The sequence below is a fragment of the Aethalodelphis obliquidens genome, unplaced genomic scaffold (assembly GCF_003676395.1).
Source record: "Aethalodelphis obliquidens isolate GAN/ISIS:26980383/991018 unplaced genomic scaffold, ASM367639v1 scaffold15, whole genome shotgun sequence".
Classification (NCBI taxonomy): Eukaryota; Metazoa; Chordata; class Mammalia; order Artiodactyla; family Delphinidae; genus Aethalodelphis; species Aethalodelphis obliquidens.
This window is the reverse complement of record NW_020837959.1, coordinates 1,869,732-1,892,822: the sequence shown is the minus strand read 5'-3', so window position 1 is coordinate 1,892,822 and position 23,091 is coordinate 1,869,732. Positions and strand designations below refer to the sequence as shown.

General features: G+C 51.9%; 1 protein-coding gene across 13 annotated transcripts in view; it reads left to right on the top strand.

Annotated features, from left to right (window-relative positions):
* Positions 1-21,907, top strand: part of ARHGEF7 (Rho guanine nucleotide exchange factor 7) — a 126,385-nt gene extending 104,478 nt beyond the window's left edge. For 7 of the 13 annotated variants that reach the window (XM_027115816.1, XM_027115811.1, XM_027115812.1 and 4 more), the window contains 7 exons: positions 2,522-2,746; positions 4,820-4,913; positions 7,086-7,175; positions 10,047-10,223; positions 18,051-18,150; positions 18,409-18,463; positions 19,464-21,907. In XM_027115816.1, coding sequence (XP_026971617.1) covers positions 2,522-2,746; positions 4,820-4,913; positions 7,086-7,175; positions 10,047-10,223; positions 18,051-18,150; positions 18,409-18,463; positions 19,464-19,586 — 864 coding nt within the window. In that variant the 3' untranslated portion in view covers positions 19,587-21,907. Of the gene's footprint in view, positions 1-2,521; positions 2,747-4,819; positions 4,914-7,085; positions 7,176-10,046; positions 10,224-10,573; positions 13,981-16,083; positions 18,006-18,050; positions 18,151-18,408; positions 18,464-19,463 lie in introns of those variants that run through there. The other 6 variants (XM_027115813.1, XM_027115822.1, XM_027115818.1 and 3 more) reach the window with 4 other exon arrangements.
* The last annotated feature ends 1,184 nt before the right edge of the window (positions 21,908-23,091 follow it).

Here is a 23,091-nt window from a genome sequence, read left to right as displayed (position 1 = left end):
GTTCGGTTGCCAGCAAGTGATCGAGTGCTTTAAGCCATAGTCAGCCTCTGGGTCAGGAAAGCACAACATGTGCGTTGTGTTTCTCTGCAAGCACTTGCTCATTGCCAGTGGATGGTGAATCGCTACGCGCACGCACGCATGTGCGCACGCACACACACACACACACACACACACACAGAGTTCATGGCCCCTGGCTAGGAAGCTGCGTGCGCACACACACACGCGCGCACGCACACACACACACACACACACACAGTTCATGGCCCCTGGCTAGGAAGCTGCCTTGCTCAGAGTGGGTCGTGTAACCTAAGTTGGTTTCAACCAAAAGCCTGAGAGCCACTGGTCCATAGAGGGCTTTTCTGAGCATTTTAATTGTATTTATTGTGTTTCATCAAAAAAACAAACAGTGAATACTTACGATGACAAAAAGGACCAGATTCATGTTGAAGGTGTTAAAATGTAATTTTTGACTCATTGTTTTGATTGTAAGAAATCTGTATCTTCTACTTTTAGAAAAGCTCAATAGCTCTTTAAGTTTTTAGATACTTAAAGATTTCAAGATATATCAGCACCAAAGTGTCAGTGTTTAAAACTTCTCTTTCCTGGTGTTTCATGCTTAAGATACTGGTATTGAATCATCTGATCATTCATCATCTTTACCAGATAATATTGAAGAACCAGGCAAGAACCTTCTTACAAATGACTAGGGTCTCACAGCATTTCTGGCTGGTGGGTTCTTCTTGCCATCCTTGCCAGACTGTGACGATCTTTACTGGGAGTTTTCTACCCCCTGTGGTCGCCATCCTTGGGGTTAAAGTTTTAGCTCAGGGACGGTGGCCATGGCGCAGCGTGCTGGTCACAGGTGCAATGTCTTAGGCCATTTCTCAACAGTTTGGGGGTTAAAACTGCTCATTTGCTTCAGCTAATGTTTCATTTTGAATGGCTCCACCATTTATAACTTTTCCATACTTTTAAAAAATACTAAAGATGCTTAGCTTTCACGGGACTAAATTTATCCCAAGGACATATGTGCGTCCACGTGTGTGTTTATAAGGAAAAGGGAAGTGCCTTCTCGCTCAGACTGTCTGTAACAGCCTGAAACTAACCTTTATAAGGTCACATCAAGTAATACTGTGCTGTGTATCGGGACGCTGGCCGCTCTCGTTCCTGTTCTTGTCACATAGTGGCAAGGGAGTTACAGCCCCGCTGTCTGGAGGGCACTGTGCCCCACACGCAGCGTTGTCAAGTGTTGTGTGCTCTTCTTACGGAGGTTCTCTCTGGGGGTGTCTGTGTTCTCCCTGTGATTGCTGCGTCCAGCTTGAATAATACTCTACCTTTAGCATAAAGCTACCTCTCTTGACTTTTACAAGCAAGGAGAAATAAAACCAAATGTTACTTATCGTGACATTGCTAGAAGGGATGTTTTGCGCAATTTTCCCCTTTTGTGAATTATTTAGTTTGAAAAAATTATTTTGTAGTGGTTGTATTAACACGTTACAGCACACACACACACCCAGGACAGGTGTGCGGTCACTGCAGAGAGTCCACTGCTTCTGTCCTTGGACACCCAGCCTCAGCTAGAGCCTGGGCTTCCCCTTAAGCCTGTTTTTCAGATACTGTTCAGTTCTTTCGAATGATGATCTCACTCAGGTTTCCAGCTCGCAGAACCACTCAGCTCTTTCTCCTGTTAAGCATACTGTATTGTTTTCGGCTAATTTGAGTTCTTTAGCTAATTTTGAATGTTATTTATTTTACTTAACATTTTCTTATTTAATTGTCAGTGTGATGGAATACTTTTGGGTTTTCTAGGAATATAAACCCCATTAATAAGGTCCTTCTGAGAAATTAGATTTATATAACTTTGTCTTGATTAAAGCTGATTTTTCTGAGAAAATGTTTTATCCCAGGGATTGGCAAAATTTTTCTAATAAAAGACAGGCAGTAAATATTGGGGGTTTTTAGGCAATATGGTCTCTGTCACAATTATAGTTTGTTTTTGTAATACAAAAGCAGCCACTGACAGGAATAGGCCTGACTGTGTCCCAGGAGCATTTTTTTTTTTTTTAAACAAAAACAGGGATCAGGCCCTAGTTTTGGCCACCCTTGAATCACCAGGCAGTGAGTAGTACAGCTGGGGAGGTAGTCATTACCCTCGCCATAATCACATTCTCAGTGCAGGGAATGCCCGTTCTGTCATACAGTTCTGGTATCTGTACTAAACGAAATACCTTTTTGCAAATGTGAGTCCATGGCAGTTAAAGGTGGTAGGTGGAATTTCCGGGTCTGGACCCCCAGCGCCCCGCTGCTTCCTGACCCCAGCTCAGCTGCGGCCTGCGGCCTGGAGCAGCAGCTCCCCGCTCAACCCAAGCGGCCCAGAGACTGAGCACCTGGAGAGTCCAGAGCACTGCCCGCAGGCTGGGGCTGCCCAGCGGGGGCGTCTTGGTGGGCCGGGTGTGTTTGCTCAGGGCTCCCCTGACACTGAATGGTGTCTCTGCTCTCTCCCGCCCTGTGCCCCGCGCAGCTCCCCTCCCACTCGGTCACCCCGTCCAGCAAGCATGCGGACAGCAAGCCCGTGCCGCTGACGCCCGCCTACCACACGCTGCCTCACCCCTCGCACCACGGCACTCCACACACCACCATCAACTGGGGGCCCCTGGAGCCTCCGAAGACCCCCAAGCCCTGGAGCCTGAGCTGCCTGCGACCCGCACCCCCTCTCCGGCCCTCAGCTGCGCTCTGCTACAAGGAGGTGAGCCCCGACTTGACGGCTGGGCGTGTTACTTCGGCCGTTCCCTGCTTCAGTCCAGGGAGTTCAGAAACGTGGGCCATCCCGTGTGTCTGTGACATAAAGCAGATCGGCCTCTTCAGAACTGTGAAGGGTCTGCCTTTGTTCTCTTGTCACTCCTTCCTGTGGTCCCGGGAGCCCTGGGGAGACCCTTTTGGTGGGGCCCTCTCTGTGCCCGTCACGGAGGAGCTGTTTCTGTGCCCACCTGACCTCCGTTCCCTCTGCCCAGAGGCCACGGAGCTGGGAGGCTTCGCGTGGTCCCGGCCTCTCGCTGAAAGAACTTTGAACTTGGTTGTGATGGGTCTCAGCTCACTGTGTGCGTGCCACTCTGCCACACCGTGTGACCCTTGTCAGGCTTGAGCTCTTGCCCGGGAACCCTGCGTCTGGTCACCTGTGTAAGGCGGGGGGAACGTTTACGGGGAAGGGCAGCGCTCCTCATGGCGTGGTCACAGCGCACCCGCTCTCCTCCACTCGGACAGTGTTTGCACGTGTCTGCTGTTCCCTCCCTGCCCTGATGAGAAAGGGAAGGGACTCGAGAAGTAGGGTCCAGGAATATCTGCCCTTGAGGAAGCTGGTGATGGTGTGAAATGATGAGTGTGAGTGGAGTTTGGTTACCATAGGCGTGACTGTGAGTGTGGCGGGCGTGGCCTGGCTGTGAGCCTGGTGTGAGCCTTTGCGTGTCCATGAGGCTGCATTTGCAGAGGCCCTGGAGCAGACACCCCCTCCGTGCTTGCTGGCAGCCCTAGGTGTTTTAAGATCTATAGAAGAGTACAGCGTAAGTTGTAGTTAATCCTTTATGTTTCTGTTAATGAATTTTGGTTTTTGTGACGTGTACCTTGCGGGTGTCCCTGTGCCCAGGTCGGAGCGTTCCTTGCCCTGGCAGCTCCTGGAAGAGTGCTGATGTCTGTGTTGCAGGCGTGTGGGCAAGCCCTGGTGATCTCATTGCTGGGGAGGGAGAGTGGGGCGGAGGAGGGAGAGGAAGGCGTGGAGGGGTGTGGCCGTGAGCACGTCCAGTGTGCTGAGCACACAGACTGCCTGGTGGAAAGTGGTCACAGACGAAAGGCGGAACAGAGCACTGCCAAGTGGGCGCTCTGCCCGGCTTCACCTCTATTGCCCAGGACTCAGGGAAGCCACAGGACACATGCTGGCTTCACCTCTCTAGGGACTGATTTCTGCTGCACTTTCAGGAGCTTTAAAATTTTCGTTTTCACGGGGAAGATTTGGAAGAGACACCTTAAAAACTCAGGCTCTGTTCTCTCTGCTTTTCAGTCTGATCCATCCCATAGCACGAGTCATGTTCCGAGTCTCGGATTCTCATCGTGAGGTTCACCAGTGGTTTATATAACTTAAATGAGGCAGAAGTTAGCCTTTCCTGACGTGAAGATTCAGTACATGCTTGACAGTCACAACCTCGCCCACCGCGTTGGGCTCGGGCCTGCTCTGTCTTCCACCCTCCCCTTCGCGGGGGGTGGGGGGGTTTCGGGCGCTGTGTTGCGGGGGAGGGGTAGACCCTGAGGCGGTGAACGTAGCTCTGGGCGGTGGGAACGCGAGCGGGGCTCTGTCTTCTGCACGCCTCTGCCCTCGAGCCCGTGGGCTGCTCTTAGACCCTTTTCTTCTCCCTTGAGGCTTCAGGCGCTTTCCTGAAGGAGTTGTGTTTACTTGCCTTTCTTTTAATGGTGGCCTTAGTTGCCCCTCCCTGGCTGGGTGACTGCGGGGGGGGGGGGGGGGGCCTGCCGCAGAGTTAGCAGCGCGCAGCTCCCTGCGCAGGCCTCGGCCAGCTGGCCTTTCCAAGCCAGGCGTGGCTGTCGTCCCGGTGCCCCCGATCCAGGTGACACGAAGGTTCCTATCAGAGTCTGCGCCCTGTTGGCTGTAGCTGATGCCCAGCAGCCGGCAAAGAGCGGTCAGAGCTCGAGGGGAGCAGGCGCCCCCGCGGTGCCGGAGCGTTTGCTGCTCCGCACCTTCACAGCGGCCCTCCTCGCGGACCCGCGCGAGTTCCTACCTTGGGGTCTGTCAGCCTTTTCCCCTTTGCTTCCCTAGGATCTCAGCAAGAGTCCCAAGACCATGAAAAAGCTGCTCCCCAAGCGCAAGCCCGAGCGGAAGCCTTCGGACGAGGAGTTTGCGCTGAGGAAAAGTGAGTATACCTGTGGGGACGCGGGGCTCTCGGCGCGCGGGCGGGGAGGCGCCGGGCTTTCCAGGGCCGCACGCGGGAGCCAGCGCCCAGCTGAGGGTCCCCTCTAAAGGACGTAGCTGGAGCGGGGGAGGTGCGGGTCCGCGCGACCCGCCCGGCCTCCCCTGGGTGGGCCTTCCCTGGGTGGACCTCTTTGCGGGGCCCCTCGACCCGGGGTCACCCTCCCTTGGGCGGCGGCTGCGGGTCTCCGCCGTGGGACCGACCCTGTGCTCGGAGGGCCCCCGTGCTCCGTGAAGACTCCGGAGATGCCGTGGGCGGCGTGGACGGCGCCTCCAGGCCCTCGGCCTCCCGCGTGGATGCGTGGCAAGAGCGACCCGGCGCGGCAGGCGGGAGGGGCTCTGCGGGCCGCCTTTGCAGCTCCCCCTGCCCCGAGAACTGCCACGGGGCTCTGTGACTTTCCGGACCTTTGCTCCTTTTGCCCACACCCATTTGGGAGCCTTTGGGGATTCACTTCCAGAGGAAGGCTTTTAGACTGGAGCCGAGTAGCCGGCGTCACCCCGAGGAGGAGGTGGCTTGGTGCAGTGGCTGCAAGTGGGGACCCCCCCCCCGTCCTTGGCGAGGGTCATGGTGGCCCTGGGGAAGTGGGCGCAGGGATGGCCCGGAGGCTGCTCCCGGGTGAGCTCCCTCCGCCCGGGCCACCTGACGTCCCCTGCCACAGCCCCGCTCGTCCTGCTGTCCTGCGGTTACTTGGTCACTTCCTCAGATAGTGAGCGCACCTGCGGGACACCTGATGGAGCGGGGGAGGCCGAGCACCCCCGTGCGGAGGGTCCACCTGTGCAGAGGGTCCGGCCGGGGGTGGACACCAGTTCCTCATGTGCAGCTCTGACCCAGGCCTGGTAGGCCTTCACCCCCAGCGCTTGCCGGGCGCCTTCTGTGCGCGGGCGCTGCGCTTTGCGTGCCGCGAGCGCGCTGACCCATGTCTGAAGATGGCGGCGTGCTTGCATCAGCGGGACAGGCAGCGTCACTTGTGCGGCTGCCCTCCTGTTGGCAGAGGGGAGCGGCCTGCCCTGCCTGTGGGCGTTACCTCCCAGCGTGTCCTGGAGCGAGACTAGTTAAACGTTGTTCTTGCGGAAACCCGTTAACAGCCAGTCCCAGTCAGCGGAATTTAAGTCGGCTTTTCAGCCGCCCCTCAGCTCTCTGTGCTGACGCTGACTCTTAGCAGCGAGCATGCGGCCCGCCTTGTGTGTGTCTGTATCAGACGATGGCATGCAGGCTTTTTGATACAGCTTATAAATAGTTTAGTCTTCCATTCTTCCCACATTTTTTTGTTAGAGTAGTTGAGCCTTTTAAAATATATTCTAAGTAATACCTTAGAAGATGCAGAAAAGTCTAAGAAAGCAGAAAGCAGAGTTGAACCACAGGATGGTATGAGCTATGCTGGGTGCGAGGGTCTGCGCCCGGTACCAGGACCTTTAGGGGCCCTTGCTCTGCTGGCTGCACGCTCCACGCACGTGGCCTCCTGAGTGCAGAGGAAGCTGGGTCTGGAGCCCAGTTTACGGGAGAGCTCTGGAGCGTCCTAGGTTAACTCTCTAGTAGGAACTTGTGGATTGGAGGAGATGCTCACTTTAAAGCCTTTGGTAAGTAGGGTCAGATGGCCTTGCCAGGGGCTCATAGCTGTCTTCACTCCCCCCTCCCAGATGAGGATGGAGGGAACTTGTCCTTTCTGATGTCCGCATCCACACTGAGAATTCTCGGGCATTCTGATTTTTGTCAGGCTGACATGTGAAAACATGTTGTGTAGTTTTAATTTTCACTTCTTTTCTTGGTGAGAAGGAACATTTTTTTCTTTCTGACTGTTCTCTTGTGAATTGTTTGTTCCTATTTCTTGCCTTTTTTCATCTTCAGGATGGGGGATACTATCTTTCTTGTGGGTTAGTAAGACAACTTATATGTATATTTAGGATATTAGCCCTTTGCCAGATATGTTGCAGGTAAAAAAATAAAAATCCTTCTGCATATAACTGTCTTGTGAATATCAGAGAACATTTATCTGGCGAGAAAACAAAAGGAGGGATTGTTAGTTGTCACCATCGTTGGTTGAGTTGATGGTTTGTGTTTGTCCGGTGAACTGTACTTGTCACTTCTGGGCTGTGACGGGTTGTGTGTCCCTTGCAGGCACGGCTGCGCTGGAGGAGGATGCCCAGATCCTGAAGGTCATCGAGGCTTACTGCACCAGCGCCAAGACCCGGCAGACGCTCAACTCAAGTAAGTGTCGTGCGAACCCGCTGGGACTCTGGTGGTTTGTTTTGCTTTTTAGAATCACGACCTGAAGGACACAGCTGTGGGCCCTGGGCAGGCTCGTGGGCATGGTCCCCAGTGAGGGCGCTTCCGGGGCCTGGCCCAGCGTCGCTCAGTCAAGGGAAGGAATCTGAGCTCTCAGTAAAACAGCTGGTTTCTAGAGAAGGTTCCACTGGGAGACCTGGAAGTGTAGGGCACTGCCAGAGTTTATACAGCTCTCTCGGGTTGGAAGACAGCGGGGGCTCGCTCAGCTCAGTTGTTTAAGCTGTTTGAACTACGGGTGTGGTACTGGAACGTGGCGGGGGCGCTGCTTCTTAGAGTTGTTGTCAAAAATACAAGCCTAGAGTAAGAGTTCCTTTAGCCCTCCCCAACTTTTACAAAATGATTGCACTTAAAAATTTTTTGAAGTAGACACACCAGTGATGTTGGGTAGATTTCAGTACCACTGAGTTTACCTGCATCTTATGCATAATGTCTGATGTGAAAAAAATCTTAATCTGTTGTGTGAACACTACAAAGATGGGCTCTGTTTTTTTTTGAAACTTGCCCAGCCTTTGAGAGTGGAGTGCAGGGTGGTTGCAGCAGATGTAGTCAGGATGTGGTTTGTCCAGGAGAAAAGGGGCTGAGCTTCCCTTCCCCTCCCTCCCTTTCTTTCACACTGGATGACATATATTGCTTCTGGCATGAAAACTGGTTTCTGTCAGATTTTGTCCTTTTGGTTTCCTTTCCACCTTGACTTTTGGCAAATTGCTCAACTCACTCCCTTGGCGCCACTTGCAGTGTGGTGGTTCAACTCAGTGTCACGTCTGGTGTAAACCATTGATGGGGAGAAAAAGAAAAGGTGGACAGACAACCGCTTGAGCTTCTGTTAAAGATGACTACAGGTATGAGGACAGGGCCAACGGGCTTAACCCCGGCTAAATCTGCAGATGATCTAGAAACTTCTTTATGGCTAGTAGTTGACGTGTCCCACCTGTGACGTTAGGACTTTCGGTCCGTCCTCCGTCTGGTGAAGACGCCTGTTTGTAGTGACTAGTCAGCAGAGCAGGAGAGGAATGGAAGGGCCTGCAGGTGACAGAGCAGTAATTTGTCATTTACGATATTACAGTTTCCTATATTTGTTAAGAGATTGTATTTTTAGGTAATAGGCTATATGTGGCCATTGTTTTTTGGGTTTTGAATTTGAGATTTTTAAAAAATTATACATCTCCACTTCAACTATTTGAAATAAAATTTAAACCGGGCCATCTCAGGTGAACGGACCTGGTGATGTGAGTTTTGTGTGAGCTTTTGTGTGAGCTGCGTTGCCTCATCCAGGAGACGGGGCCCTGCTCTGCTGTGGCCCTGGTATGTGCAGGTCTCATCGCGTTGCCTGTGTTATGTGTTTCCACTTCTATGCAAGAAAAGCACTGGACAATACAGCGTTTTTTGTTTTTCACTGATATTATGGACTAACCACTCTGGGGCCTCAGAGGTCTTACAGTCATAGATGACCTTAAACTGAACGTTCTCCGGAACAGGTAGGATGGGGAAATGGGTCCTTTATGTTGGACAGGTAGTGTACCTAAAAATCTAGAGATGGGGTCAGGTGCATCTGACCCCAGAGCAGCTCTGTCCATATTAAATGCATAGTAAGAATAGTTGGGACGATATATCTCACCTAAAGCTCAGTTCTGTTCAGTATACGTTTGGATGCCAAGAAGCCTTCACCATCCAGACATCTTTAGTGTTGATTTCCTCCCCAAGGACCATAGGGATGTAGTCAAAGAAAACGAGCTGAGCCCACTGCTTCCTTTTGTTTTGGTTTGGGAATGGGTTTAGCTTTGCCCAGAGCAGGAACAGGACGGAGCCCGTGGCTGCTGTGCTGAGCCATCCCTGGTTCCCATCAAGCGTGTGTGTCCTCCGGCCCCTCCGCGGGCCCGTTCCAGCCTGCGCGTCCCACTCGCGGCCGCCTGGCCAGCATCCCTGCTCACGTCGCCAGCCACTCATGGGCTCACTCCTCTTCTCCCATTTTGTGCCCACTTCCTTCTGCCGTCCTGCTTTTGACACAGGGGCATTCCCTGTTCACGTCTCCCTTCATGGCAGCAGGAGGGTCTGCGTCCGGGTTGATGGCGTTTGAGCAGACGTGTCTCCCCGCCATGTCCATTCCCCTGGCTGAGTGGGGGTGAGCACCCTGGGGTGGCGGGAAAGGGGAGCGAGGGGGAAGGGGCCTGTGTAACCCTGTTCTCCGCCTGAAGTTTTCTCAGTCACTACAGTGTGACAAGGTAAGTTTCGACCCCCATTGTTCAGATGGTGATTTAGAGTCTGGTGAAGAGATAGCTGAAGAAGTCCACCAGAAATCCTTGGAAAGTATTTTGCATTCAGTATATCCGCATTAAACACATGAACGGTTCCTTTCACAAGTGTCCCAAGGGCGGCTGTTTGTTAATCGAATGTGTAGCAGAATTGGTTACTTGCCAGATGTCTTTAGAATTTGCTCGTGAACATGGGCTTAATTTGTAAAAGATTTCGTAAGTGAGGGCTTAATAGCAGTAGCTTGAAAAAGGAACAGTTTGGAAACAGACTCGTGAGCTAGGTTTGTTTAAATAATAGTTGGTCTAGTTTTAGTCTAAGGGTTGTGCTAATTAATAAGTTCGTAACTAGAGCCCAGCCATAGATGAGGAGAGATGAACGTTGTTGCCGTTTTTTAACAGTATTTTCTCTTTCCCTTCTCTTCCCATCACCTTTTGCTTTTGTTTCCATGTTTTCGGTTGTGGCTCTTCCTGCCGTCCTCCTGCTCACCCACCTCTGCCTGTCCCCCTCCCCCTGTCGTCCCACTCCCACCCCGCCCCGTCTTAGCATGGCAAGGCACTGACCTGATGCATAATCACGTCTTGGCTGATGACGACCAGTCAAGTCTAGACTCCCTGGGTCGTCGCAGCAGCCTTTCTCGTTTGGAGCCTTCAGACCTCTCGGAAGACTCTGACTATGACAGTATATGGACAGCCCATAGTTACAGGATGGGTTCTACATCTCGTAAGAGCTGTTGCTCATATATCTCTCACCAGAACTAATGCACTTCTGAGCTTATCTTAACAATGCTTGTTGTACCGCAGCCTGCTTTTCTTAGATGTTTTCTTGCTGTTTCTTGTCTCTTTAATGTGATATTTTAACAACTTTTGAGAGAGTTTCTGATATTTCCCATTGTACTTTGTGGCGGTTTAATTGCCATTTGGAGCATCCACTCAAGTTACTGACTGTTGAAGGAGACGGTGCCCACACGGCCTGCACCCGAGGGTCCTTTCTCAGCGGGCAGTGGTGGCTTTACGTCTCCAGATGGTTTGGTTTTTTATTCTCAGTGTAGCAACTGTCTCATTTCTTTTTAGATACAGCCGTACGAACGCTTTTGTATTTTATACTGAAACCACGCAGGTTTGTGGTCTAAGTGCCAGCGACACGGAGGAGACCCTGGCCTTCCGTACAGGGATGTAATTTTGTGTGTGTACTGGACGCGGCGACCCAGTAGCTGTGGAGAGATAAGAAGACGACCCGTGCCCCGAGAGCGCCGAGTCCAGATCAGACGGCCGAGTGCCGGGCTGCCCCAGGGCCCTGGGCGCCGCGAGGAGCCTCTGTCGGCGTGGCGGCGCGTGGGGGCCCGGCCGGGCGGGAGCGCTAGTGGCGAGTCCGCACGCCACAGGCGGCCGGCTCCGCAGCCCCGCTTCTCCGCGGGCCGGGCCCCTACGCGCCGCCACGCCAGACTTCCCTTAGTTGGAGGAGTTTCTCTTGAGAGGCACGTGGCGAGCCTGTGCCACCGCAGCGAAGGGTTAAAGCCCCGCCCCCTAGCGCGTGGGTCAGGCTGTGTCCGGCCGGTCGCAGGCGGTGCTCCCGGCATCCACGTCCGAGCCCACTGCCCGTGACGGGCGCATGGCTGCTTTTCAGCAAGAGCTGCCGTGAGACTCCCCGGACGGCCCCCGGTGGAACGTCACCCTCACTCTTGATCGTAACGGGGTTATGAGTCGCCCGAAAACCTGCTGAGTCGCCACGTAACTCACTTGCAAGAACGTCTCAGATTTGGAGGGACCCCCCCGCTTCCCTGGGATTCGTTGTAAGGAGACCTCACTGCCCTCCCTCAGACCGATTTCTGCCGCAGCAAGAACTGAATGCGCCCCGTTGCATTCGGCGGCAGCACTCAGTCCACACCCGGTCCACGCTGGAGAGGAGAGCGGGGTCCCTCCCGCGCACGCCTGGCTTGGCGTTCAGGTGGGACCGGAGGTGGTGTGTTAAGGACTCCTTGAAACCAGTTTCAGAAAACGAGATGCCGTAATAAGTGGGAGGAACATTTTCTCCTCCCTTCAGGGTGGCCGGGACCCTCTGCTCCCGCCACACCTCCCCCGCCAAAACCATGTGTTCGGTGTTCTGACCTTGTCTGCACAGAGCGGCTCTGCTGTGCTCCGCCCTGTGTCGGGGGGCTGGTCCCACTGCTCACAGCCCGAGGTGCCCTCCATCCTTCCCGGCAGGAGGCCCCCCCCCATTGTTTAGGGAGCCGGCACCCTCAGAACTGCATGCAGGGAGGTGGTTAGGAAAACCAGGAAATCCAAACGTCTGTCTGTTGTTCCCAGGTAGCTACTCAACTACTTATGCCATCTGGAGGTTTCAAGTTTTTGTATCAATTAGTATGAATAAGAAAGTGGAGGAGCAATCTTTTAATATTCGTCGGAGCCCAGTATTCACCCGTGGTAGAGACGGGCTTATATACATACGTTCATAGCAAATGGGATTGTGGGAGAAATAGGATAACTCCAAGGTTCACATACTTAATATCATGCAGTGAATTTAGAAGCGTTTTGTTTTACTTTATATCACATCAAGTAACACATTGCAGCTTTTCTGATACTCACAGTAGAGGGTCTTTTGTTTGCTCGGAGACTGTGATAACGTGTGTTGGCTTACACGCCTCGACCATGCCTTAGTGAGTCTGGGTTGTCGTGTCATGTGCTGTGTGCACCACAGCTGCTGCACTTGGGTTTCTCTTTAACACCAAGTGTCATTTGGGTTGTCCTGATGAGACATTTTCGTTGATATTCTGTACACCAAAGTTTTGACATTTTCTCATCATTCCTTTTTGTGCCAGTTAAAGCCATTTTGACGATGATTTTTTTGTTGATGCTAAGATCACTGCAGAATAACAACCTGGCTATTTGTTTGTTTGGATTTGTTCTGATGTCTGGCACCATTAGCTCTTGTGACCTGGTTGGAAGTATTAGTGCCACTGGCTTGAAAACAGTTCTCATGTGGCAGTAGTGATGTGGCATCCCAAGGCCAGTGTTTCTACTTTGGTGGAACTTTAGTCATGCTGAAATAGTACCTTACATTTATGCAATTCTGTAATATCTATGTGTACAGTTAGTATTATAACGAAAGGGTGAAGAATCTGAACTAGAAGGTAGGTTTAAGCCATTACCAGGCGCTTTTGCAAATGGCCTAAACGGTTTCCCATTGAATTGACACTTGCCACAAGTATATAAGCTATATTAATTATGTGTTTTGCATAAAATTGCGAAAACACAGTGATTTGTATATAGTGGTATAAGACCTTGAAAAAAATCTATATATTGTGCTTTTTATTTGTGAACGGGAAAGCCATTTTCACTGGGTGACTGCCGTTTGAGACTCAGTGGGATGTATACCTGAACGTTGCATTGTACTGTACAGTATGCATATTGTTTGTGGTTGCATATGGCAATGAAGTGTTTGTTTTATATATATAAAAAAGACATCTGTTATGTACAGTTGAAATAAATTCTGCATTTGCTAGCCTGTGGCCTTTAGTATTTGTTACGTGGGGCGGAGGGCGTAGCAGAGTTTGCAGCTTGACGCTTGCTGTTTGAATGTAGCCTCTTCCGCAGGGAGGCCGGGCAGTAGAACACCTCTTATCTGCCTTGATAGCAAAGCTTGCACCTTCTTAGGTTAAGTGTGTTCTGGACGATGCAAGGTGACTCTTTGTATATTTTTATTTCATCTGTTCTCCTCGAATTTTTTTTAAAACAAGTTTTCAATCACTGGGATGTTTGTTTTCAGAAAGAAGAGTTCTCTCTTTTTTGATAGGGGTGGGGATGTGTGCATAAACGGAAAAAAGCCCCGACTTGAACGTTTCTTACCGAGACTGAGATCAGTTTTTAATCTTTGTTTGGTAAAGTGCATGTCCAGCTGACTAGGAAAAGCAGAATGAAAGGAAAACAAGTACCTGTGGCAGGTATGGGGCCAGGACAAGGTGCAAACGATAAACAAATGCACATCCCTCTCTGAAGAGGGTCCTCGTGTTTTTGTTTTTTAAGAAAAACGAATTGGAAGCTTATCATAGCCATAAATAACAAAGTGGCCTTTCGGAGAGATTTTACTCAGTAGACTTTTTTTTAAATGTAACATTTTGTTTCATTCTGAAAGTTACTTCAGTGTCTGTTGAGTATAAGTAGATGCAGATTTCAGAAAGATTACGAATTTAAGAAGTCGTGGGAATTTTGCTACAAATGTGCTGGACCGCTGGCTAGATAAGCAGATGTTCTCTCCTGACAAACCTACCCTGTTTTTAGGCTCTCAGTGCAGGCCAACCCCCTCGCAGGGGCAGACGCACCACATGTGCCCTGGGTTTGAGAGCCGCAGGCCCTCTGATGAGGCACCAGGTGGCAGTCTGACCACCACAGTGGCACCTTGGGTTGAGGCCCTTGCTGCCTGGGCAGGTCCTCTGTCCAGGAGGTGGGAGTGCTGCATGCATCTGTGTTTCTCAACCTAAGGTCCACAGTTCTCTGGCGACCTGTGACTGTTTTAGAGGACAGGGTTCTGACCGTGTCTCCAGCTTCTGGATCGCACATCTGAGTGAGTTCATGGCCCCCAGCACCTGCTCCGTCTCCAGCTGAGGGCACAGAGCGGCCCCTTCTGGTGGCAGTGCAGAACTGCCGCATCCCTGTCAGCGGGCGCTGGTGGCTGGATTGGCGCTAATGATTATTATTTCATTGTATTCATCCCCATCCTGAACAACAACAAAGCCACCCAGCACTCGTGTGTGTGTGTGTGTGTGTGTGTGTGTGTGTGTGTGTGTGTGTGTGTGTGTGTGTGTGTGTGTGTGTGTGTATTCATAGACACAGGCGGGATTATAGGCCAGTCCAGCACTCCTCAAACTGTTAACCAGAAAACTGCAAAATGTTAATACTGATGATGGGGGGGGGGGAAGTTCAGCACTCAGACAAGCTTAGGAAATGCTGAATTCAAGTTAAATGGGTATTTTTCCTGAAAACCTTCAGCATGCTAAGTGTGCACTGTGAATGTCCAGGAGGTGGCTACAGCATTCAGAATTTCCCAGTTACGTGTTGCAGAATCCCAGTTATCTCTTGGAAGCACAAAACTTCGTGTTTAGTACAGAGTTTGGGAAACACAGATCTTGAGTGTGTTGGAACATCCGTGAACACACTCATCTGTGTCTCGGCCCCTTTTAGAGGATTTTAAGTAAAGTGAGAGAGCAGTGTCTGGTGGTTGTGCTGTTAAATGGTTTTTCCAACCTAACCAATTCAGAGAAAAGGTGCTGCGGTGCCTTTAAAAATACTAAAATGATCTTTGAGAGAGCTCGTTAAATCTATCTACTCTCTAGAACTTTGTTCTTATAGAAATAGTCAACTTATGTATAAACCTGGCTGGAGAATACTCCTTTGTTGTTTTACTGAAAGACTATCAATTTTTTTCAGTTGTTTTACAAAACTATGTTATGTTGAAACTAGGAGGCCCATGGATTTCTCTTCAGGCTGATAAATAATCTTCCTCTACAAGCCTCCTGGCTCACCATCAAATCCATAAATGACATTTTCCACCGTGGCACGTTTCAGGAACCCAGCAGTTAGTACATCCTGTCTATAACGTAACATTCTCATACTTACATTTGTCGCCTCCTTGTGTGCTTTAAGTGTATTGGCAAAAATAAGAACAACGTCTGTCTTGCTTGGGCAGTTCTTGAACCAGTTCCCACACGTTTAATAAGTTCCCCTGATTCAGTCACATCACATAGTGGAGTGTAAGGCTTTTATATTTACGAACTCATCTGGTAAAACATATCTATAAGATGCAACTTTTAAATTAACCCCCAGAACAGCTCTGCAGAGGTGTTTGTTTTGTTGTTCTCTCTTACGGGTGGTGGAATTGAGGCTCCGCGGATCGGTGACAGGCCCGAGTTTATTGAGACCCACGGACCCGTGAGAGCGAGTCCCTGCAGCCCCGGGCCCTGCACAACAGCCCGCTGTGCTCCGACCCGCGCTTCCCAGGGCGGACGTCCCTCGTGATTCTATTTTATGTGTTATTTAAAGAATTTACTGCTGCAAACACGTAATGTAAATAGGTTGCCTAGGAAGCTAGAAGATGCAAAAGTAATTGAAATACATGGAATTTAGTCTTCGCTAAAGCACTGTTACGTAAGAAAACGTTTCCAGCCTGTTGTCTCATTAGCTAGTTCACGTGAAGAAATGTTGTATTAGAAACCGAACGTGACAGGTACACCACGGGTAGCTCTTGATCTGGCGGTAACACAGCAACCAACGTCTGAGCGCAAAGCAGGTAACAGCGGGAACCCTCAGGCGCTAAGTGGTCTGATGTCACCTGCCTGCTTCTCTTTACAGGGAAAACTAAGTGGGCCCCTTCACTGTCCGTCCGTGTGGTACACACCTCTGAATCTTTAGGAATCCTTGTCTGTTTTTAAGGAAAATAACCCGAGTTCACTTTTCCTGATGAAAACACGGGTAGCATTTGCGTTTGTGTCGGAAGCGCAGGAATTTCTCGACCTTCAGAATTCGTCACCTGGCAGCGTCCCTGTGCTTTTCCTCCGTCGTGTGTTTCACGTGCGCGTTTCCTTCTCAAGCAGCACGTTCCCACACGGCCCAGACGTCCCAGGAGCACTTCCCGTTTACTGAGAAAGGCCTGGGAGACGCCGTGCCTGCAGCCCCGCACGGAGGCCCCGGAACAGCCCACGGCTGTCAGCGTGACGAAGCCTTTCATGGTGTGTCCCTTTGTGGGCCCATGTCGCCTTCTGTCTGAGAAGTCACCCCCTGGCCGCGCAGGTCACTGTGCTGGGTGGGGTGTGAGCCGGGCACCACCCTTCCCCCGACAGCCAGAGCTGCAGCTACTGGGGGCCCGCACCTCGGTGTGAACACGAAGGCACTAGCGGAGGGTCGTCTTTGAAATAGTAATCGACAAACTTAAGTACAGATATGCTCCGATACACCAGCTCGTTACGGCTTGTGACAGAATTCTAAGTACTGTCTATGATTATAATACGGAAGTTCTGCTCAGGACACATAAAGCCCTTCCTTTACTGGTGTGAGGTACCTATTTATCTGTCTAGAAGTTCGTACTGTGTAACATGGAATTGTCCTTGCCCACCCAGAGCTGAAGTTTCCTCTGCCTGAGACAGCAAAGGAGAAGGAGGTCGGCGTCCAAGCAGCCTTCCCAGCCTGTGGGGCGGGGGTGGAGCCGGGCCCTGCAGACGCAGGGGGCATGTGGGAAGGCTCCCGGGGCAGGTAGACGGCGGTCCTCCTCTCCATGTCATGAGCTGCCCTGGGGGTGACGGACGTGTTCTCTGGATGTCAGGAGCATCGAATGAGTCTCTTGTCATCAGGCTTTGACAGTAACCACCAGCCCTGTTCTGTTCAGAGGAGTGTAAGCTTGCAGTAAAACGCTGGTGAAACCATTAAGTCCTGTCCTGAAAACGTGTGTTATACGCAATGTCCCCACGACGTGAGGATGCACAAGTGCCGTCTTACAGTGTGACAGACCTCTGGGAGGGCAAACTAAGGGTAAAGCAGGAAAGAAACAAGACCAAGCAAGCCGAGCCGCCATCTCCGTGATAATGAGCATGTATCCGACGTCACGCGTATTTTAACGGAGAGAAGCTGCGTTTATCACAACACCAGTCGCAGTGGGTCTGTGGTGGGTTCTGTCCTTCCTCGAATGTGCATCTGATGTAATTTTACAAAAATATAAGTGATATATGTTAGTGCTGTATAGTATAACCTTTTAAAAAGTTTATTTTCTTCCTTGCACCCTTAAATAAGATTGGATTCTCGTTTTTCACCTTTTATAACGTTTGGGTTTCCCAGTTAATTTCTGAAGTACTTATTTTGCAGTAAATATTTATCAGGCCTTTGTGCTGGGTCTTGGTTAAATGACGTAAACATTCCTCTGATATTGTAAACAATTTACTTCCTTCCTTTTGGAAAAACGTTTATATGCCAGGGAATGTAAATAAAGTTTTCGTAAGAGAACCAAGTAATAAAATGCACTTTTCTTAACCACGGGCTGTAACATTGTTAGCCGTTGCTGGGGAGTTACGTGTCATAAGGGCCAGTTCATTGACTTGATAAACAGTTGGTACATGTCTCCTGCATGATCCGATGGGTCTTTGTAAAATTCCTGGAATAAAATGGCACAGAATTTGGTTGATACGAATACCCCTAAAGAGTTCGAATATTTCCTCCAGAATGTCCCGGGCAAGACGGTCAGAACCTTCTGTTGAAGGTTTCAGGGTTTAAAAGATCCATGGTCCAGATTAAGAAACTGAAGCTTAATAGATTGCATAAAAAGCCAATGTTTCCTTTCCTCTGTCATGCTTTAGGCATGAAGAAGGCTGGGTTCAGTACACAGAGGTAGAGGGAGTTTTTAAAAGTTGCCCGTCCCTGTTTTACCTAGAAAATATATTTTTTAACATACTGGAATTAACACCTGGAATTTAATATTAATAATTAAGTAGTGTTGTATAGTCAAGTTCTCCTTTTAGTTCTGCCATGGTATTTACCTGAGGGTGTTTTGTTTTGTTTTAAATGATGATAGGTTCACGCAAAGAATCTGCGCCACAAGTTTTGCTTCCAGAAGAAGAGAAAATTATAGTTGAAGAAACTAAAAGTAACGGTCAGACAGTGATAGAAGAAAAGTAAGCTGTATCCCAGTGCTTTAAAGCGGGCAGGGGAAGGGGGTTGTCGGGGGAGGGGTGGCACCGGCTTCAGGATGGTTCCAGGAGGGCCGGGGTGTGGACTTTCTGGCTGGGGTCAGCGCCCCTGTGCGCAGAAGTGGGCCTCCCCGGACCTAGGGCCTGGGCGTGCAGGGCAGGTGGGCAGCATGTGCGTCCGGGGAGGCTCCGGGCGTCCCCTCTGACCCGGTCCTTGTTCAGGGCGCCTTCTCTTCTGCCTAGGAGTCTCGTCGACACCGTGTATGCACTAAAGGATGAAGTCCAGGAGTTACGACAGGTGGGTCGTCGTCCGTCATTAATCTTCCTTTTCATGGGGGAAGAGAGGGAAACACGGCGTTAGAAGTGAATCCAGCTGTCCGTAAGCACAGTAATGCGGAAGAGAGAGCCTGACTCTCAGTATTCAGATTTCAGAAGCAGGACAACAGCTGGTCTTCTGTAAATGGGATAGACCAGGAAGTGAATCTTCAAAGTGGCTTTCTTTTCACTGCAGTGTTTTTGACATCATAAGCCATCCCAGATGCTGCTGGCATAATCAGGCAAGAGATCTAAAATTCCATCTAGTTAGACAGTTCGATAGGTCCCCGCTGTGACCGTTCGCTTCCACTTTCTGGTGCAACAGACACATGGTCCTTGTTCCTGAGAAGCCACATGAGCAAGTCAGTTAACTCGGCTGACTAGCCAAGCGTACTTCGTGTGTGTGTGCGTTACTTGTTTGTATCAGTGGCTTTGGTGTCCGAGGAGGGGAGGCCGAGGAGAAGCCTGAGGACGGCGTGGTCTGGGCTGGGCAGAGGGCGGGCGTGCCAGCCACGTGCTCAGAGCTGCCCTTGGCCGTCCACGTACTTTCTCGTCCCCGTTCGGGGGCTTCCTGGTTCTCAGCAGCGGCATACGTCTGTGTGTGCGGGGGGTGACGGGTCCTAACTCACTCTGTCTCTGTTGCCCCCCTTCTCATAGAACTCTGTAGATGGGTCATCGCAGACGTGGAAGGAAGTAGGAGGGACGCGAGATGTGCCTTCTGTTATTTTCAGCCATTCACTTACTCTCTTGTTCACAGTTACAAGCGGGGGCCCTAGGCCTGCTCCGTCTGTGATTTGTCTTGGTGCCCAGGAGCAGCTCTGCGTCCATCAGACACTGGGGGGTCCTGGTCACCGCACCCCTGGCCACGGCGCAGGGCGGTCCCAGCCCAGGATTTCTTCCAGTGAGGCCCCAAGTCTCCTGGGGGAGGGGGTCCGCTTCAGCACCGAAGGCGGTTAATACCCGCTGGTCTGCTTCACTTACAGGATAACAAGAAGATGAAGAAGTCTCTGGAGGAGGAGCAGAGAGCCCGCAAAGACCTGGAAAAGCTGGTGAGGAAGGTTCTAAAGAACATGAACGACCCCGCTTGGGACGAGACCAACCTCTAAGGAACGTTCTCGAAGACCGGTTACGAGACCAAGCTGGAGCCCCGTGACCACACCCAAGGGACTCTCAGGACCACAGAGCAGGGCTGCACGGGAGTCCTCTTGCCTCCTGTGCGTAGAAAAGCCGCAGCTGATCACGGCCGTGGCGTTCCTGAAGAACCAGCGTGAGGTGCAGACGCCGAGGCCAGACTGCGCTGCCTTCCTCTCAACATCTCAGTACCTCATTCTGCAATAAGTGCAGTGACTGCGTCTGGTCTTTCAGGCTTTGATCGAATATATATAAATGTTACATATGCGTTGCCTGTAAATGCTCCGTTTTGAATGCGTATCCGTGGTTGCTGTGTCGGGGCTGATGCCTGTGCTGCAGTCTCCCTCCACTAACCTCTCTGGTCCCGTGCACTGGGACGCGTGCTCACGCACTCCTGGAAAGCAGAGTCTGGAGAGCGCACAGGTGTTTCTGGGAGATGCCTGCTCTGTTCTCCGCCACCGCAGTGCTCCAAAGACGCCTCCCACTGCAGTCTGCCTAAACAACTCACCTTGTTCGTACCTGCAGAGACACCTTCATCCCCTGGAGAGTCTCCTGGTAAAGCAGAATCGCAGTCACTGGCGTGCGGCACTCTGGCTGAACTCGGGGGTCTGGGCCTCAGCCCCGAACCCGAGGAATCGCGTCTGCTGCCACTGTGTCCAGCGACAGGTGTGCACGCGTCCGCTTCTTGTGAACACCTGAGCGCCAGAGGGTATCCAGCCCGCTGGGGGGGACTGACGTGTAGGCTGGTTTAATAACTTGGCCAGGTGCACTGTTTTGTCCTCCCCCCGAGAGAGCAAGCTCACTAGAGCCTGTAAATAAAGTGTGTTATTTATTACACGTCGCTGCAGCCCGCGAGGGTGAGCTGTCCTGCGGGTGGGGTTTGTGTGAGGCCGGTCTAACCCGAGACCTGCTCTCCCGTTGGGTGCAGCAGGCAGGCCTTCTGTGCTCGCCGGAAAGGCAGTGTTTCCACTGTTTCAGCAAGAATGAAGCAATATACACCTGAGATTCCCCTAAGGGGTGGGAGCTGAAACGTGCCCCTCCCCCGTCCCACCTCCACCCCGGTGTCCAGACAGCAGGGGACACAGAGGAGGAAGCCTGTCCTCTCCATAGCCCCGGCCTCGGGTCCAGCTGATTCTTGTGCTCTGCCCCCTGCTCTTATGAAGAGGCCGTTTTTAAAGTGAGATAATCTTTTACTACAGAGAACAAGTGTCGTGTCTTTAAAAACCAGAATCCCAGCACCTTGCGTCGGAGACAGAAATGCCCACGTAGCGCCAGATGTGGCTCTGTGAGCTGTGCCCTTTCGCTGCATCGGACCGTCCGATGTCCCCGAGCTGGGCGGCTCGGGCCTCGTGGCCCCCATGGTCCTCGGCCCACGGCCTTACTCTCAGGCTCCCCGGCTCGGCCGTTACCTGCTCAGCGGGTGTGCCTGGGGCCCGGCGTTGAACTGCCCACACTCGACCTTGTTACGAGAATTGCCAACTTCCTGTACTTAGCATTGTGTTCATTAGTGCTAGGGCCAGAAAAGATTGTCTCTAGGGTTTTTTGGTAAGCCCTGTTTTTACAGTAGTATCTTTGGATGATGCGTAAGACATTGCAGTGGGAAGCAGTCCAGTTCGAGCGTACTGAAGTTCGCTGTCTCGAGCAAATTCTAACTCAGGAACCATTCATCACCGGATCTCTCCAGCACTTTGTGGCGGCAGTGTTGCCGCCAGCACCCTGGGACGGGGCTCTTGCAGAACCTGCCTTACCTACTGATTTTGGCACCGCTTCTCCTGAAGGGGTGGCCGGTGACATGCTTGTGTAATGCGTTACCTTGTCTTCTCGTAGATCCAAGGTTTGACTAAGCTCTTGAGGGAGCAGAGAGGATGTGTCTGAGCAGCTCTTTCTAAAAACCTGTCCTTTCGTAAATGGACTGCACCCGTTTCTCCGTGTGACCTTCTGAGGGGCTGGGGGGTGGATGGGGACGTCAGGAAGGGGCCACCTGCCTGCCGGAGTCACCTCTGCTCCCACCTTTTGTGGATGAGGAGACGAAGCCATTGCCTCGCCTGGGACGGGGAGCGCTTGGAGGCGTGCGCGGCCCTGGGATGCGCTCTGCGGTGGGACGCTGCGGCCCCCGTGCGCCTCCGCTGTGGACTCCCGATGCCCCCCTCACGCCCCGCCCTCATTGCTCGGACACACAGAGTCCCCGTTCACAGCTGTGGGGACACTTCACGAAATGCCACAGGCGGTGTCCTGGCCTTGACTACTCATGCTACATTGTTGTAATTATTAAACTATTTTTCTTATGTTACAGACATGTCACTTTATCTGTGATGTGTTTTTTTCGTGTGTGTGTTACCTTTACACTTTCTTTTGATTTTTTTTTATATCTTAAAATTCTGGTTTGAATTTCTGACACTGGAAAATACCACATTTGCCTTTAAAATCTAGGGTTTGGGAACACTGGAAGATAAATAAAAATAGAAAACAAAGTTTGGGGGCAGGAAGTGGAAGGAAAGGCTGGCAGGCGCGGCTTCCACTTCGCCTGCCGTCCGTGGACTGCCGGCTCCTGTCCCGGGAGCTCCCGGCAAACCGAGCGAGGGGCTCGAAGGCTGAGCACCCTCTCTGGGTTCTGTGGGTCCTCCTAGGAGTGTCGCGTGGCAAACGAAGTGTCCTCTGTGATGCAGCCTTGCCCTTCTCCCACACGCCACCCGGTTTAAGGAGGCCAGAAACCTGTGTTCAGGGGAGAAGCCAGGCGGGCGAGGCGGGGCAGAGGGTTCCCGGCACGCCTCCTTCCCCAGCGCTTCCACCCTCGACCTGAGGACGGAGCTGGTGGCACGGTTGTCACAGTCACCGTGGCTTAAGGGAAGGTTCGGGTAACTCGGGAGCCAGGGTTTGTCACATTTCGGTCGGATCTCAGGGAGACGAGCCCTGGACGCGTGTCTTGGCAGACAACCCAGTCTGTCCCTGTGTGTGCGTGGTCCTCAGGGTCCTCTGGTCAGGCCCCGGCCCTCCAGACGGCTGGGCTGCAGGGTGGCGAGGGCAGACCGCAGGTCCCTGCAGCTGCGAGCTGGCGCCGCCCTGAGGGCCCGCAGCCCTGTGACGGGAGCCTAGAAACCTCCTCTGCGTTCTAACGTTTCCATAGAACTGGCCAAGTTCCTAGGGGGAGTGTTAGACGTGATGTCCTTCCCAGCTTTACGGTTCCAGTTCCTCAGGAAGGGGAGGGAGGGAGGTTTAAATGCGGCCTGAAATGTCCTGACATGTTCACATCGACGCCACGGACTCCACGATGAACTCGCCAACCGGTGGGGTGGGGGAGCCGGTGGCGGCTTCCCCACCCGCCCCCGTGATGCTCGTTTTGTCCAGTCTATCCGTCACCGAATTTCTCCTTTATCTGGCAGTAGTTAGAAAGCAAGTGAACTCAGCCCGCAGTCTGCCGTCCCCACCCTGCCAGGTTCCTCTCCAGCAGAGGTTCCCAGGGCGCGGTGGATGGGACTGCCC